Source organism: Eumetopias jubatus, unplaced genomic scaffold, assembly GCF_037043125.1.
Source record: "Eumetopias jubatus isolate StellerSeaLion01/CBP00866 unplaced genomic scaffold, mEumJub1_p1.0 scaffold_7, whole genome shotgun sequence".
Taxonomy (NCBI): Eukaryota; Metazoa; Chordata; class Mammalia; order Carnivora; family Otariidae; genus Eumetopias; species Eumetopias jubatus.
The window spans coordinates 30,299,101-30,315,712 of NW_028274813.1; the positions used below are offsets into that span (position 1 = coordinate 30,299,101).

The 16,612-nt window shown below is 34.9% G+C and overlaps 1 protein-coding gene across 5 annotated transcripts in view; it reads right to left on the minus strand.

The window, feature by feature from the left end:
• Positions 1-16,612, minus strand: part of PCNX1 (pecanex 1) — a 151,497-nt gene that overhangs the window by 18,224 nt on the left and 116,661 nt on the right. For all 5 annotated transcript variants that reach the window (XM_028126302.2, XM_028126212.2, XM_088024557.1 and 2 more), the window contains 6 exons: positions 15,275-15,416; positions 14,385-14,562; positions 11,477-11,585; positions 10,542-10,671; positions 7,168-7,226; positions 5,098-5,313 (listed from right to left, as the gene is read on the minus strand). In XM_028126302.2, the coding sequence (XP_027982103.2) occupies positions 5,098-5,313; positions 7,168-7,226; positions 10,542-10,671; positions 11,477-11,585; positions 14,385-14,562; positions 15,275-15,416 (834 nt within the window). The remainder of the gene's footprint in view (positions 1-5,097; positions 5,314-7,167; positions 7,227-10,541; positions 10,672-11,476; positions 11,586-14,384; positions 14,563-15,274; positions 15,417-16,612) is intronic.

A 16,612-nucleotide genomic window follows, 5' to 3' on the forward strand; every position in this document is an offset into this window, starting at 1 on the left:
TTCATATCAAACGAAGGCCAATGAGTAAAGGGACATCTCATGACGGTTTGAGTTCATTCAATAAGGGAAGAGTGGATTTAGAAGTGAATCACTGCAGGGCACACAATATAGACAGACATGCAGAACTCAAAAGAATGTGGGCTCCCTTTATCAGTACCATGTCCATGTGGCAAGCAGAAATATTATATACATATATTTGAATATATAAACTGTAATGGTTCATGATAATTTTATCTTAAATCCATGATTACTTTTTCTGTTGCCAATTCCAACAGTAATTGGATAAAATTACATTATTAGCATTTGAAGCTTACCTGCTGATAAAGTTTCAATTAGGTATGAGCTCTGATTATTCAACACTAGGAAGCAATTCTTTGAAGTTACATTCTTTTATACAAGATATCAAACATTCTCTGCATTAGTGTTACTGAAGTAAAAATACAAAATCAGAATAAATACAGAATTACACCCACAGCAATCTAGTGCCAGTAAAATACCATCTGTCACATTAATGTTTATTTTGTTCTATGGCCTTGCTTCCATTTAATTAGCAAATTCCTTAAATTCTGTAAGGACTATTTAAGCAAATTCCTTAAATGCTGTAAGGGTATTACACTTAATTTTATAAATGCACATATTGAGGTTATATTTTAATAACTTATATGGACTTCACAATTTTTTTTCCTTTAAAGAGAACATATACACCATCCATGTTTGAAAAACACTGCTTTTTTTTTAATATTTTATTTATTTATTTGAGAGAGAATACGAGTGAGGGAAAGGGCAGAGAGAGGGAGAAGCAGACTCCCTGATGAGCAGGGAACCTGCTGCGAGGCTTGATCCCAGGACCCCAGGATCATGACCTGAGCCAAAGGCAGATGCTTAACTGACTGAGCCACCCAGGCACCCCTGAAAAATGCTGCTTTGAGAGAAAATGATGCCATGAAAACTAAACCCAGGTGGTGGTGGTGCTTAAAAGAGAGGCAGAAGAGGTAGGCTGGGCCGGGCTAATGAGCTGTATTGTTTAGCACTCTAGAACTCTCAACAACTCTACGATTTCATTTCTTGTTTGATTACATTGTTGGGCACTTCCAGGACAATGTCACACAGTGGTGAAAAGAAAAACCCTGGCATGAACCAGACATTAACAGGAGTACCCGCTGCAGTTGATCATCACACATGATCATGACTATAGATCTATATATACAAACTTTTTTTTTCAGAATAAGGATATGTGTAATTTTATAAAGTATTTTTCAAACCAATAATGGAAATGAAATTCAATCAAATGTCTCCTGGCATCTTCTGAGAGGATCATATTTTGTTGTTTTTCTCCTATAACCTATTAAAAGATGAATTCTATTAATTTGTTTTCTAATACTTAATTTCAAAAATAAAAATGAAATGACAAGGGCTCAACTACTGAGAGGTACTTAAAAAAAAAAGGACTGCTAATTTCTGCTTATTCTGGGTTCTGCAGATTTTTGCATCTAGAGTCTCATGTAAGTTATACTACACTTTATTTTTTAGCCAGTTTAACCATAGTTTGGCAGCAGTAGTACAGTGGCTCTGTAAAAAGCCTAGAGAGGTTTTCCTTCTTTATCCATGTGCTAGAATAGGGTAGAGAGGGCCAACAAATTATTCAGTTTCTAGAAGAAACATCCTGAGGCTGGGGTTTTAAAATCATGGCATGAAGCTGGGTCTGTTCCTTAGATTCTATGTGTTATTACTGCATTTTATTCATTTTGTCATCTTTCTGGAAGGTCAATCAAAGGTTTTTAAGTAAAGCAGATGACATAATGAGAGCTGTATTTGGTGCAGATCACTTTGTTAATAGTACATAGAAAAGATATGTGGCAAGAGGGAACTTGGAGATTTTGACATTTACTAAGACAGAATGAGATCCTTGTTCAGAGCAGAAGAAAGTGAACAGAGTAATTAATTAATGTGGGACGTTTTTACTCTACCATACAAATCCCAAGATTATTTTCTACCCCAACATGCCCAACATACCCAAAATAATACATTTTACTTAGGAAATGAAGTCAACGATAAGCATAGGAGTTAATATTGGCAACTGAAAAAAGAACTCTGAGACTCGGAGGGGGATTCTAGAATATCCATAAGGAACTATTACCAATTGTTTCCTGGACTAGCTATGTCTTTCAGTCACTTCATAGTGAATATTATCGGTAAAACTAAAACTGGCAGTTATGAAAACTAGACATGTTAAAAGTAATTTGAGTAAAAACCAAGAGGAATCCAATCAGCATAATACATTTTTGACCTATAAAGTTTGACCTGGAAAACTGTACTTGGTTGAAGCAACATTTACAAACAGAAAGTTAGCATTGTAGAAGCCTTAATAAAAAATTTTTGATAGACAAAAAATAACTGATAACTCAAATTTGAGATAAAATTTACATGGAAAAGAATATTGAGAATATCAGTAAAATAAAAACGGAAATGAAATAAATATAAAGGGATTTAACCAAGACATACAGGAAACTGATCAAGAAATTTGTTTAGCTAAATGTCACATGACATTTAGCATCCACTACAAGATACAATAAAAATCAATGAATTAAATTGGCTTAATGAAGAATACCCCAGAAAACACATCAAAATGCTCAGGGGATCCAAATATCTGCCTGGCAACATACTGACACTCTTGATTATTTTGAGAGGCAGGAGGTAGATGGGACAGGGAATAACACTCTGAAGGAAAGAAAATAACCAAAGATCACAAGATCTGAGCAAGAATATAATCAGACCTCATGAGAATTCTGGAATGCAGAGAAAGGAGTAACAGCTATATACTTACATCATTTAATCATTCTATAAAATTAACTAATTATTTATTATATGCTAACTGATGAAACAGCAACTAGATACACAGTAATGAATGAAGCAGATAGGATTCCTGCCCTTGAGGAGCTTATAATCTACAGCAAAGGTTTGCAAAATACAGGCTTGGGCCAAATCCAAGCTAAGAATGGTTCTTATATCTTTAAAGCATTGTTTAAAAAAAAAAAAAAATCAAAGAAAAATATGGAACAGAAAATGTGCATGCCTCCAAAAGCCTGAATTATTTACCATCTGGCTCTTTATAGAAAAAGTTTGCCAACCCCTGGGCTAGAGAAGAAATAAACTTTAAACAAACACAAATAAATATGAAATTATGAAATTATAATTAAGCTAAGTGCTAAAGAGGTAAAAATGGCAATATGAGAGATAATCATGTGGGACAGGTGGTTAGAGAAGGCTTCTCTGAGAAAGTGATATTTAGGCTAAAGCTTAAAGATAATTAAGGAATTAGCCAGATGGAAGATTGGTGGGAGGAAGGGAGATGGCTGGTACTTTCTAGGCAAAGAGAAAGGCAGTAGGAAGTCCTTAGTAAAGAATTTAGCACAGCTAAGACCCTGAAGGAAGGCCAGTGTGGCTAGAGTGAGTGAGGATGAAGGTATAAAGTGGAGTTGGAGAAACTGGCAAAGACCAGATCACAGTGTGGCAGAGCATGTTAAGGAGTTTGAATTCTATTTTAAGTGCAATGGAAAGCCACAGACAATTTTAAGCATGAAAGGAACATGATCAAATCTGCCTCAAACAAAACAAAACCAAACAAAAAACCAAAAAAAGCAACACTATGGCTGAGTGAAGACTTACAGGTATCTCTTGCTATCCAAATCCACCACAAATTCAGATAGTAAAATATACTGTGTTCCCAAATCAGTTTGAGTTTTGTTTGGCAAATAGAATTTGAATGGCAAAAAATTTGTCCAAAATTTTATTTGAATCTACTTGGTACCAGAGACTGAAAGTTGGGAGAGTAAGGATTTGGATCAGTTTCTGATTTGGAGAATTTCTGACCAATATGGTGAAATGAGCACGTCCTAAGAAGGACCCTCTTCCAATTCACACAGACAGAAATGCTACATAAAACAGCTTCCCCACACAATGGTTTAAAAAAAATAGAAAAAATAAAAAACAAAAAGGTGAAATCTTCAGGTACCAACAATTCAAAAAGACGTTAAAGTCATAGCAGTAGTAGGTGTAGTGGTGAGGTGAGGGATGCTGACTTTCAGATGAGTCCAGCTGGATTCGATGTGAACATCAGGTAAGACTCTAGAGAGATGGAATTAAGATCTTGGGCTCTGAAGGAGAGGCAGAAACAAACCATAAAACAAGAATAGGACATTTTGAAAGAGAGAGATTGGATGACAAATAGATCACAAATGATAACAAACATCAACATTTACTGCCTTAATTTGAATGCCATACAAGTACAATCTTATTTCCAGTGAATGGAGTAATTTTAGAAAAGTACTTGTTCCATTAACAAAGATATTACCTAACAAAGGTCCAAACCTTCTGATTCAACATCGGGATGAAAATAAAGCTATAGGGTTTAAGTCTGATTTGATCCTCTAGTTAGCCCATTTTAGGAGCCATCTTGGGCCTATCTGGTTTGAACTGGCTTCTTGTGGCTTCTTCGTTTTGGAGTACTGTCAGGATAGGCCTCTGACTTTCCTAAAACTGGCCCTGGCTTCCTCTTTACCGATCTCCAGGCATCCGCTTAGAACCTAACCAACTGCCCACTCTAACAGCTGTAGAGCTCTGTAAATGCACTAAATGCCACTGACTTGTTCCCTTTAAAACTGATTTTAATGTTATGGGAACTTCACTTCAAAACCAAAATTTGTGGAAGACAAAGGCTTGGTATCTACATGAAAGTACTTGGTTAGCTACACACAAAACACGGCATTCTATGCTCCAGCCATCTAACAAATGAACGCAACTTCTCACAAAGAGAATAGGAAGAGAGCAAGCACAAAACAACAGAAATGAAACATCACCAGGAAAATAGTGAGTTATGCAAGAATGATGCTACCTTCACGTATTTTAGCATACCACAAAAATGATTTTTCTCTGAATGTGAAATTTGGAAAAAAATCTAATAATTGCTCTTTTAACAACTCTTCTCATTCCACAACTCCAAACGACCTAATTTTATGCTAATTTTTAATTTGAGATGTAAACACATAAAACTCAGATGTCACGGGAATACGTTACAGAAATAAAAGGTGAGTATCTTACCTCTGAATTCAAGTCCCCGCAGCTGGAAAGTGACCAACCCATTGCCTATCTCTATAAGGTGTACTAATGCATTGAGGTAGTCAGAGGCAAGAATGAAACAGTCCCCTGTACTGTAGTTTCCCCATCGTCCTAGGAGCAAATCACCACAGAGACTGTGTTGTAGGGATCTAGTTAAATGTTCATAAAAGATGGAATTCAGATTGTTGTCATCTGATCCTATAAGAGGGAATTAAACATGTTACATTTTACCCTAAGTCTTCAGTATATCAACAAAATATTAAAATATTAAAACTAATTTCCAGTTAGGATTGTATCTATATTTTCTTGACAAGGAAAATAATATTAACAGCCTTACAATTCCAATATAAAAATGAAACACAGGGTAACGAGAAAAGTTTCAGAATTTAGAGTTAGAAGTCACATAACTTCTCTGATCTCTGACCCCCATCCATAAAATGTGGGAACTAGATTAGATGAAATCTAAGGATTTTCACCTCTTCAATAACCATGACCTCTTCTATCACTATTCAATGAACTCCAACTTATAATGAAAACCACGTAAGAGAAATGAACAAGATAAAAGGAATTCAGGATTAGAACAAAAAGATACATTAAAAAAGAAAGTGTGTAAAGGAATACAAAATTTGAACAAACAAGACAGTCCAAAATGAATAGAAGCTGGTCAAAAAAAAAAAACAACACAAAAACCCCAAAACAACAAAAAACCCCTGAATATTGAGATGGCTAAAACTAGATTAATAGAAATAAACTATATATATAGAAACAGCAGCAAAGAACCTATAAAATTTATTAGAGTCATTCTTTAAGAAAAAAAATTGGGATAAAACTAGCCATCTTTAGAAGTAACCCATCCAAAGCAAAATCTGTAAACAGGTACCCATAGTATAATACTGGAGGAAAGCAAAATACACAAAGCTTACTATTTTAAACTCAGCCTACAAAATAAAATAATGAAAAGGGTACTCCAGATACTAATTCAGTAAGATGGTCATTATCTAATGCCCTGTCTGCTCATTTCAGAAGTATGCATATTAATTCAGGTCTTTTTGATATGCAGGATGGCATCATTAGCATCATGAGAATTCTAAGCCCCTTATACATGGACATATTAGAGCTGGGATGGTTGTTTATCTACCAGAATGTGATAATGACAGGCATTATCAAGTAACTAGTCCTCTTTAATCCAATTTTATAATTATAAAACTATCTGATTATTGTTAATTTAGTTTCTCAAGTAGAACAGTTGAAGGAATCAGCATTTGAAGGAATCTGAGAGTCAAATGGATACAAATGCTCCAGTCTATCTGAGAGTAAGATTTCTTTTAGTAAATTAATACATTGGAATTCTGGTTAATTTCTTATGGTTGGATTAGTGAGATTCACCCTCTGTGTGTCAGATTACTAACAGGTAGGTGGGCAAAAGGATGTTTCCCAAATGATGAAACTAAGGAACCACACTTTAGACAATGGAACCACCACCAAAATGCCATCCACTGAAACTCTACCTCGAGGGCCATTTGGCTGCCCCACATGACATCTCTACAATCAACAAACTAAATGAAATTAAATGAACATTTACCTAAACATTCGGAGAAGCGGGAGAAGCAAATATATTAATACACCTGTTGGTTAGATTGCATACTCTTCAAGAGTATGCTAATTTTTAAGAGTATGATTATTTTTGGTGATGTGGAAAACATAGTAATTTTCATTACAAAAATATTATATTTACACATAATGGATTTATTGTTGCTAATCTCCCAAATACACTTGACCAGTTTTACTTTAACTGTTCTACTTTTTAAACTATGTAAGAACAATCTTTGAATGACATTTTTTTTATTCCTATGAACATTCTTAAAATGCATTTTATAAAAGATGGGTTAGATACTTGAATTCACACTTTGCTAAAGCAGAACAAGAAGCAAAGGATATATAGTCTTTAAAAAATGATCACTTGGAACTCACAAAGGATTCCCAACTAGTTGGGAGTGAAATATATATATAACAAATTCCTTAGACTTGCTTCTTTACTCACAGAGCTTTTACCTGGATTTCTATCAAGCTGGGAAGCCAATCTGGTATTTGAATGATCCACCCGTTTTGTGCTGAAGAAGGCAAAACAGAACATTTTTGGTAACCTTTAATTAAAAAGAAGAAAACTGTACAATATAAATGATAAAGATTATCACTTCATGAATATCTCTGAGAAAAACCTATGATGGGTATATATTGATAAAATTCCTCATGAGCATACTTTTAGGGGTAAGGTTTTTTTACTTGCCCACCTCCATCATACATAAACATACAGTTTTTACCTAACTGGTGTTTCACTGAACAGGGTAAAAGACATTAATGAGTTTAATGCCCCCCCCCAAATTGATCAGGATGAAACATGTGTCCTACATGCAGTTCTTAGAAATACACAGTGCATGAAACATTCTGTGCAAGGAGAAGGTGCATTTATTAATGTCCAGTGGTAGAGTGTTCTTAGAACAGTGGTTTCCAAAATATGGTCCACAGAACCCAAAGCAGGGGACTCAAGATCCTTTTAGGGAGCTTTCCAGATGAAAATGATTTTCATAATAATACTGAGCTGTTGTTCACTTTTTCACTGTGTAGACGATTGCATTAATGGTGCAAACGTAATAGTGGGTAAAACTACGGGCACTTCAACATGAATCAAGACAGTGGCACCAAACTGTATTTTGCACTGCCAAATATGCACAAGAAAAAATAAACAAAAATTCGAGTTTTGCTTTAAAATGTCTTTAATGAAGCAATAAAAAAATTAATTTTATTAAATCACAACCCACCACTCAGTAAAGTCTTTTTAATATTGTGTGTAGCAAAATACTCATAAAGCATTCTGCTGCATTCTGAAGTAGGATGGTTGTCTCAAGGGAAAGCATTCATGTAGTTACTTGAATTCCAAGCTGCACTAGCTCTTTTTTTCATAGAACACCATTTTTACTATGATTATTCAGACTTACATACTTGACAGACATTTCTCAAAAATGAAGAAAGTGAGTCTGTCCTGTCGCAATAACAAAATTAAAGTTTCTAAGCAAAAATTAGAATTTGGGAAAATGTATATATATATTTATCAACAAGCTTGATAGCTTAGTAATACTTAAAACACTTTTCTTTAGAGATTGGTGGGGATATGAATGAATACATTTTTTTAATATTATATAATGAAATGTATCAAGATCTTGACCAAGATCGAGAATTGTTAAGATCTACATTACCCAGTGAACCAATATTTTCTAAATGATCAATAAATGGGTAAAAGATCCATTCAAAGTTTAACAATTATCAGTGGATTTTGATGTAACACAGTTCCAAAAATTCATGGGGCCAAGGGCAGGCTGCCCCAAGATGGGCCACTTTGACATGAACATTATTTTGAATTAAAATCAATCAAGGGGCGCCTAGGTGGCTCAGCCAGTTAAGTGTCTGCCTTCGGCTCAGGTGATGATCCCAGGGTCCTGGAATTGAGCCCCGTATTGGGCTCCCTGCTCAGCAAGGAGCCTGCTTCTCCCTCTCCCTCTCTGCCTCGCTCTCAAATAAAAAAAATCTTTCAAAGAAAATAAAAAATAAAAGCAATCAAAACTCAGCAGATTCAGGAAAAGACCTTTACCTCCCCCTCAACTGCTTGCTTATATCACAAAGAAAGCTATTAACAGAGATTCCTCTTTACCTAAGAAACTTATCTATAAAATGGGGTAACCTTTGTTTTCCAAACACCTCCTTTCACCTTCTTGCTAATGATCTTTCTCCCCTTTGTATCCTAAGACCCTTACCCCACTCCTTAATTCACAGAAGCATCATGTTACCTGTCTTTGGAATTTCCATGTCTGTGTGGATTCCCCGTATGTGCACATTAAATTTGATTTTCTCCTGTTTATCTGTCTCATGTCAATTTGATTCTTAGTTGAACTGGAAGGACTTTGAAGGGCAGAGGAAATACTTCCTCCCCAACAATAGATATGGTTTTAGACTCTATACTGCAACTAATTTTTAGGAACTACCATGTGTCGACTTTTAGTGAAGGATCAAAGAAAAATATCCACAATTGTCTAAAAAGGCTATTACAATACTTCTTTCTTTTCTAACTATGTGTCTGTGTGAGGCCAGATTTTCTTCATCTACTTCAACTAAAACAACATATTGCAACAACAGATTGGCTGCAGAAGCAGACAGGAGAATCCAGCTGTCTTTTACTGAGCCAGACACTAAAGAGATTTATAGAACTACAAAAACAGTGACACTCTTCTCACTGATTATTTTTGGTGATGTGGAAAACATAGTAATTTTCATTACAAAAATATTATATTTACACATAATGGATTTATTGTTGCTATTTTTAAACTAATTAATAAACATTTGAATTTTTCTGAGTGTTGATTTCTAATATAGTAACTATCTGTAGATAAAACCTGTATCAACAAAAACTCGTTGGAGACTTTAATAACTGTGAAGAGAGTAAAGGGGTCCTGAGACCAAAACTGTCGCCACAGACATTATTTTGGGCTCAATTTAAGTTAGCTGAGAACAGAATATAAATAACACTGAAATTCATAAAAGAGAAACACCATGTATGGTTTTAGATGAAAGACCAGAGCAAAAGCTTCAAATCCCCAAGCTAGTCCATTGTTTAAAACGCGAGACTACTACTTTCATTTATTATATACACTAACTTGTAGAAGTATAGAAAGAAAGGAAGCAGTCAAGGAGATGGCCTGTAGAATTAAAAAGTAATATAAGCTCTTTCTGAATCAATATGTTAATACATGTTAAGAGCCTTAATATGTTTAGGCTCCATGACTCAGTAATTCCCCTTTTGAATAATCTTTCTTAAATTTAAAAAAAGAAAAGAAAAGAAAGAAATTTGGAGAGATTACATAAAGGATAGTTAGCAGGCATCAGATGAAACATTTAGCCAAAGGAACTAAATCTAAATGGAGAAAATACTTTATGCACAAAGATGGTCATTAAAAAATTATCCTCTTGAAAAACCAGAAATAATCTACAGAAAATTTAGCTCTGCAAATAGCTACTTCTAAGAAAACTATGAGATAATTATGACTGCTATGATGAAATAACATTGTATAATAGCATAAAGTCTCAGAGTAGTATTAATGTGGGACCAACTCAAAGAAACAGCATTAAAAGAAAAAAGACAGAAAAATTAGTATATTCAACATAAACTAGGTTTTAAAAAAATCTTAGAAAAACTGGCAGAGAAAAATATAGTTATTCTGACTCTTCTAATTTTATATGATTTTGAAACTTCAAGAGCATTTATAATAGTTTTAGCAAAATATTTCAACACAAAAAATTATTGTAATAATTCTGTTGATAGTTTTTATTATTAAAGAATAGATAAAATCAGCTTTCAAATGTTTTATTGTACTCACTTATAGTCTCTCTCCCAGAATTTCACAGGTCGAACATATGAAGTGATGAATATTGCACTTCCCAGAAAGGGATTTAGTGGAGTAGAAAAAAAGGCAGATACAGCAGCCTGAACAAACAACATGGCTGAATCTATGAAAAAACTGGTTAAGGATTTTTAATATTCATTTGAGTGAGTGCACGTGTGTGCGCACACACACAAACACACACACAAATACATCTCACAAACATACTGTGTTTACAGCAATGAGAACAATATGGTTCATCAGAGGAACACAAAAGAGGGTGTCATTGGACAATATAAGGGGGTACAAGCAGAAAGACACAGCGAGGAAAAGTACACCCTGGCATGATGCTTTGAAGGGAGTCAAATAAATATTTGCTAATATGTATTTGGTAAAAGTCCATACGTTAAGTCTTGAATAAATATGCTTGGGTTTAATTTTCCAAAAGATCAAACTAAAATTTACAGATACAAAAAGTCTGCTTTTCAACATCAATGTGGTCACTACCTTTACTTTTATTTAGATAGTACTTTTAAGAAATGATAAGAATAGAAAATTTTAAACATTTAAACATTTTAAACATTGTTCAATTACAATCATATGATTATGAAAAATGTACTTTCATTCGTTTAAAAATATTTCTAAACATTTTGTATTTATTTAAAAATTCCTAGACTAAATTTTAAATCAGCATTACTTAATTATAAAATCTTAATACTGTCCTCATGTGCAGATGATCTGTGGGTCACAAATGTTAACACAAATTAAACAATCAAAATAGGTACAGACAGGGACTCAAAGGACTGAGAATATTTGATAATTTACCAACTAGCAATCTATACTCTATGCCTATAAAAGGTTATGCCTACAAACCAACATTCTCATTAAGGATGTGACTGCCCTTTCTTATACAAGTTTTATTAGAAGGATACGGGGCACTGCAAAGGGCTGAGCAAAAGCATGGAAAGCAGAGCCCCATGTAATCTGCCATGGGGCAATGTAAGTGTAAACAAACTGCAATTTATAAAGGAGTTCCCAAAGCTGTAGGAGGAAAAGAAAAACAATCAGTAAAAAACTTATCATCAGACACTTCAATTAGAAAATGAAAGACCTCTAAAATGTATTGTTTTTCTGATAGGAAAATGGCATTGAAATTATTCGCCATTTGATAAAAGGAAAAGACGTGTCAACTGCCAAAACAATGAATATATATTTAAGTGCAGACAGCTAGCTGATTTTTGGACTTGTGTTTCCTCTGTTTAAAAAACTCTATGCCCGGGCACCTGGGTGGCTCAGATGGTTAAGTGTCTGCCTTTGGCTCGGGTCATGATCCCGGGGTCCTGGGATCGAGTCCCGCATCGGGCTCCCTGCTCCCTGGGAGCCTGCTTCTCCCTCTGCTTCTCTCTCTCTCTCTCTCTCTCTCTCATGGATAAATAAATAAAAATCTATAAAAAACAAAAAAACAAAAAACTCTATGCCCTCTACTGGTTATAGTACTACTACTACAAGCAAAACATAGAAAGGTAGGAAATCTAGGTGTTTATAAAGCTTAAGAAATTCATACATATTTTTATTCCAGGACACATTTTCCTCAAGTTTAGTGCTTTGAAAACTGAGTATGTTTTAAATGCAATGTCAAAAGAAATTTGAAAGCAGCCAGGTAGGAAATAAAGTTGTAATACGGTTGTCACTGCCTGTCTGCCTAACGATTTAGTAGTGCACATCAGGCGTCTGTTCTTAATCCCAATTGTGACTGTCAATGGAAACACAATACACACTTTAATTTTCTGTAAATTAGGATTTGTTTTGTTGCTGAACATGTCTTCAACACTGAAACAGAATGACTGTGTTTGCACAAAACTGCCTCTGTAGCTCAGGCAGTGTTGAGACCCACCTCACAAAACAGACAGGTTCTTAGGGGCAAGAGGTTCAAACTAATTTGGTGCTGTGATTCGGGCACTAAACACCTCGTACTTAAATTGTTCAACGAATTGCAAATGAACCAGTTTAACTTCCAATTTAAAAAAGAAATTACAACTTCAACCAATTACAAAATGCAGATGGATGCCTGCATTCTTTGCCATGATTCAAAATTATGCCGGTAATCCTTAATGAGGATGTGATCAGGATGACAGAAGTAAAGGCAGCATTTAGATTATCAAGATGCCATTATAACTGCCTGAAAGCAGTACTTCAGAAAACTTCAGATTCTAAATGTGAACCAGACTGAACTCAAATTTTGACTGTAATGTTGAAGAAAAAATGATACGCATTACAAAGTTAAGTGGTTAGTGGGTAAAAGCACTTTTGTACACATTCATAGTAATTTCTTCCTGTAAGATTATTTAATTGGTGGTGCCTCTTACAATGATATCTTAAAAAATTTATCGAGAGATCCCTTGAAAATTACTTGCTTACTACCACTGTTACGTTCTATTAGCTAACCTCACACAATGCAAAGTCCTTAAGGGCAGAGCTTTCCCTCTGTGCTCGGTGATGTAGCCTAAGCATCTAGAACAGTCCTGGAGCATTGGTATGCTCTGAAGGACAATTTGCTTAACAAACAAAAGTATTAAGAAAATCCAAACTAATGCAAATTAAGTCTATTTCAGAGATGCTTTCTATTTTACTGAAACTTTCACTTTTTTCCCAACTAGTATACAATTTCCAACCTAAATATTTAAATTTGTGAGAAACCACAGGCTTCTTTATACAAACAATTCTTTGATTAACTTTCTGGCTTCCTCCTTTGGTTAGCCATGCTCACTAGAAGAGGAAATAAATGATAAAAATGCATACAAATTAGTGATTGAACAAATATAACACTACAGTATTTTAGAAACTACTTAGTACAGTATTTAGCCCAATATTTTGAAATTGACTAACACTAAAACCTTGTTCAGATTAATGGTTTTCCATTTGTACTGTTCCCATCCTAGGTTAGACCTCTATCACATCTAAATTACTGTCAACAGTCTCTTAAACTGTTCTCCGTACCTTTAGGTTCTCTCTTCCCCAATTCATCCCAAATTTGGCTGACCAGGCTAACTTGCCTAAAACTGGGCTTTCATTGTGTTTTGTAGCTGTCATATGCTTCAGCTCTCTGTTACCTATCAAATGGGATAATATATGTCAAAGGCCTCTGTATGTGGTCAGTGTTAACATGAAATCTAAGCTCAATTTAACTTAGAAATAATCTGACTCACAACCTATTTCATTTAGAAAGGTAGTATGGTTCAGCAAAAAGATTCTTAGAAAGGGAGGCAGAGGACCCAGGTTTTGCCATCTCATTTGCAAAAGGACTAAAAGTACTTCTCTTAGGGGTGGATAATAAATCTTAGAAACATTTCATAATTTTCAGAGTATTCTGTAAATGTCAACATCAAACTAGTTCTGATTCCTCCCACACGGCCTCACTGGCCTCAGTATCTACCATCTTCATTCAGCTATCAGGTTATTTCCTCCCTCCATCTATCCAGCAGCCCACAGCCCAGTTCCATTATTACCATGTCTATTTCTAGAATTATTCAAAACCACACCCACTTTTGGAAGATCCTATATATTTAAAAATACATAGCTAATGGTGTTTCTCTAATTTTTCTATATAACTTAATCTTATCTCCCCACCTATAGCAAGAAATATGTCTTTTATGGATCATAGTGACTAGCACTGTTTAGGGATTCTAAAATTCTTCTAAAATAACTGGTTGATTGAAGAAAGATATTACTTAAAAGATAATGAAGCAAATGAAATGCAAGTAGAATCCTCACTAAACAGTATATTAGTCAGGGCAATAATACTTTTTACAGATAGGGATATTCCTTTCAGTAATAAATTACCTTGTTGAAGAGTATGGACATGAAGAAGAGATCCAACAGCATGGTCTCTGAAAATGCTTCATAGTCAATTTTGAAGAACAGCACAGTAAAGATGACTGTGACATACTGATATGTAGGGCTGCTAAAAGAGGACCGTAGCAACTTCAGACCAGCAATGGTGATCATTAAAGCACCTAATCTATAATATAAAGAAAGCAAAACTCATCAATGACTGAGAACTTCAGAAAAATCACCATTTCATTAACTATGCTTATAAAATATATCTATCAAATGTAAACTTCTGAAAATCATTTCTACAGCTAGGCAAATCGCATCCTAAAAAATAAACTATTATAGTATTTCCTTTTAACAATATGTAATATGGTTCTTATTCCTTTATATAAATAAGCATGTTTAAAAAAATAAGTAACAGTATTGCAATTCTAATATATGGTTCTCCAGTTTCTGGATATTTTTATTGCTTTAGTATTAACAGCATTTAGCATATAAAAAACATGAATTAAGGCTTACCCAACATGTACCTAGCCTAGTGGGTAGGCTTATAGGATGACTACACAGGCAAGTGACCACCTCTATAGCCTGATTTACAAAATACACAAAAACAGACATCTCTCAAACTTACCACCTAATATTAAAAATTAATTTTATTTAATAAATGTCCTCTCATAAAATATTAGTTGAGGATAAGATGTCTGGAGTAGTGTGATACACAAGAGCAGAAACAGATACTCAGGCAAGGGAAGTTAAAGACACAATTTCACCTGAATTTTTTTTATCTCATAGTGCATTGCACCAAAGAGACAATTATTTCCTACTTGATCAATGTATTAGGACATTGCTTATGACAGCCCCTAGAAGTTAAACATAGATGAGAGGAGTATTGTACTTACTCTGTATCCAGTTTTTTTGGACTAGCAATTGTCTCTGCACTGTTACTAAGTTCACTGAGAACAATCAATGGATAGATGATATTCTTCTCCACAAAAAGAAGCCACACATGAAGTTTCTCAAACCACATCATAGTGGCTGCATCTAACAAAGCAATATAAGATCACATTATCTAATGTATAAAATATAGGCATACCTCATTTTTATTGTGCTTTACTTTATTCCGCTTTCCAGATACTGCATTTTTTATAAATTCAAGTTTTATGGAAACCCTGTGTTGAATAAGTCTACCAGCACCATTTTCCAATAGCATTTGCTCACTTCATGTCTGTCACATTTTGGTAATCCTTGCAATATTTAAAGCTTTTTCATTATATTTGTTATGGTGATCTATGATCAGTGATCTTTGATGCTACTGTTGTATCTGCTTTGGGATAACATGAACTGCACCAATATAAGATGGCAAACTTAACCAATAATGTATGTGGTCTGACTGCTCTGCTGACCAGCTGTTCCCCCATATCTCTCCCTCCTTTCAGACTTCCCTATTCCCTGAGATTGAAATTAGGCCAATTAATAACTCTACAATGGCCACTTATAAGTGTTCAAGTGAAAGGAAGAATTGCACATCTCTCATTTTAAATCAAAAGCTGGAAATGATTAAGCCTAATGAGGAAGGCATGTTAAAAGCTAAGATAGGAGCGCCTGGGTGGCTCAGTTGGCTAAGTGTCTGCCTTCAGCTCAGGTGATGATCCCAGGGTCCTGGGATTGAGCCCCACGTTGTGTTCCCTGCTCAGCAAGGAATCTGCCCCTCCCCTTCCTTCTGCCTCTGCCCCCAACTTGTGCGCTCTCAAATAAATAAAATCTTTAAAAAATAAAAATAAAATAAATAAAAAATAAAAGCCAAGACAGGCCAAAACCTAGGCCACTTGTGCCAAACATTCGCCAAGCTATGACTGCAAAGGAAAAGTTCTTTAAGGAAATTAAAAGTGCTGCTCCAGTGAACATACAAATGATAAGAAAGTGGAACAGTCTTATTGCTGATATGGAGAGAGTTTTTGTGGTCTGCACAGAAAATCAAACCAGCCACATTCCCTTAAGCCAACACCTAATCTAGAGCAAGGCCCTAACTCTCTTCAATTCTGAGACAGGTGAGGAAGCTGCAGAAGAAAAGTCTGAAGCTAGCAGAGGTTGGGTCATGACGTTAAAGGAAAGAAGCCGTCTCCACATCAAAGTGCAAGGTGAAGCAGTAAGTGCTGATGGAGAAGCTGCAGCAAGTTATCAAGAAGATCTAGCTAAGATCATTCATGAAGGTGACTGCAGATTTTCAGTGTAGACTA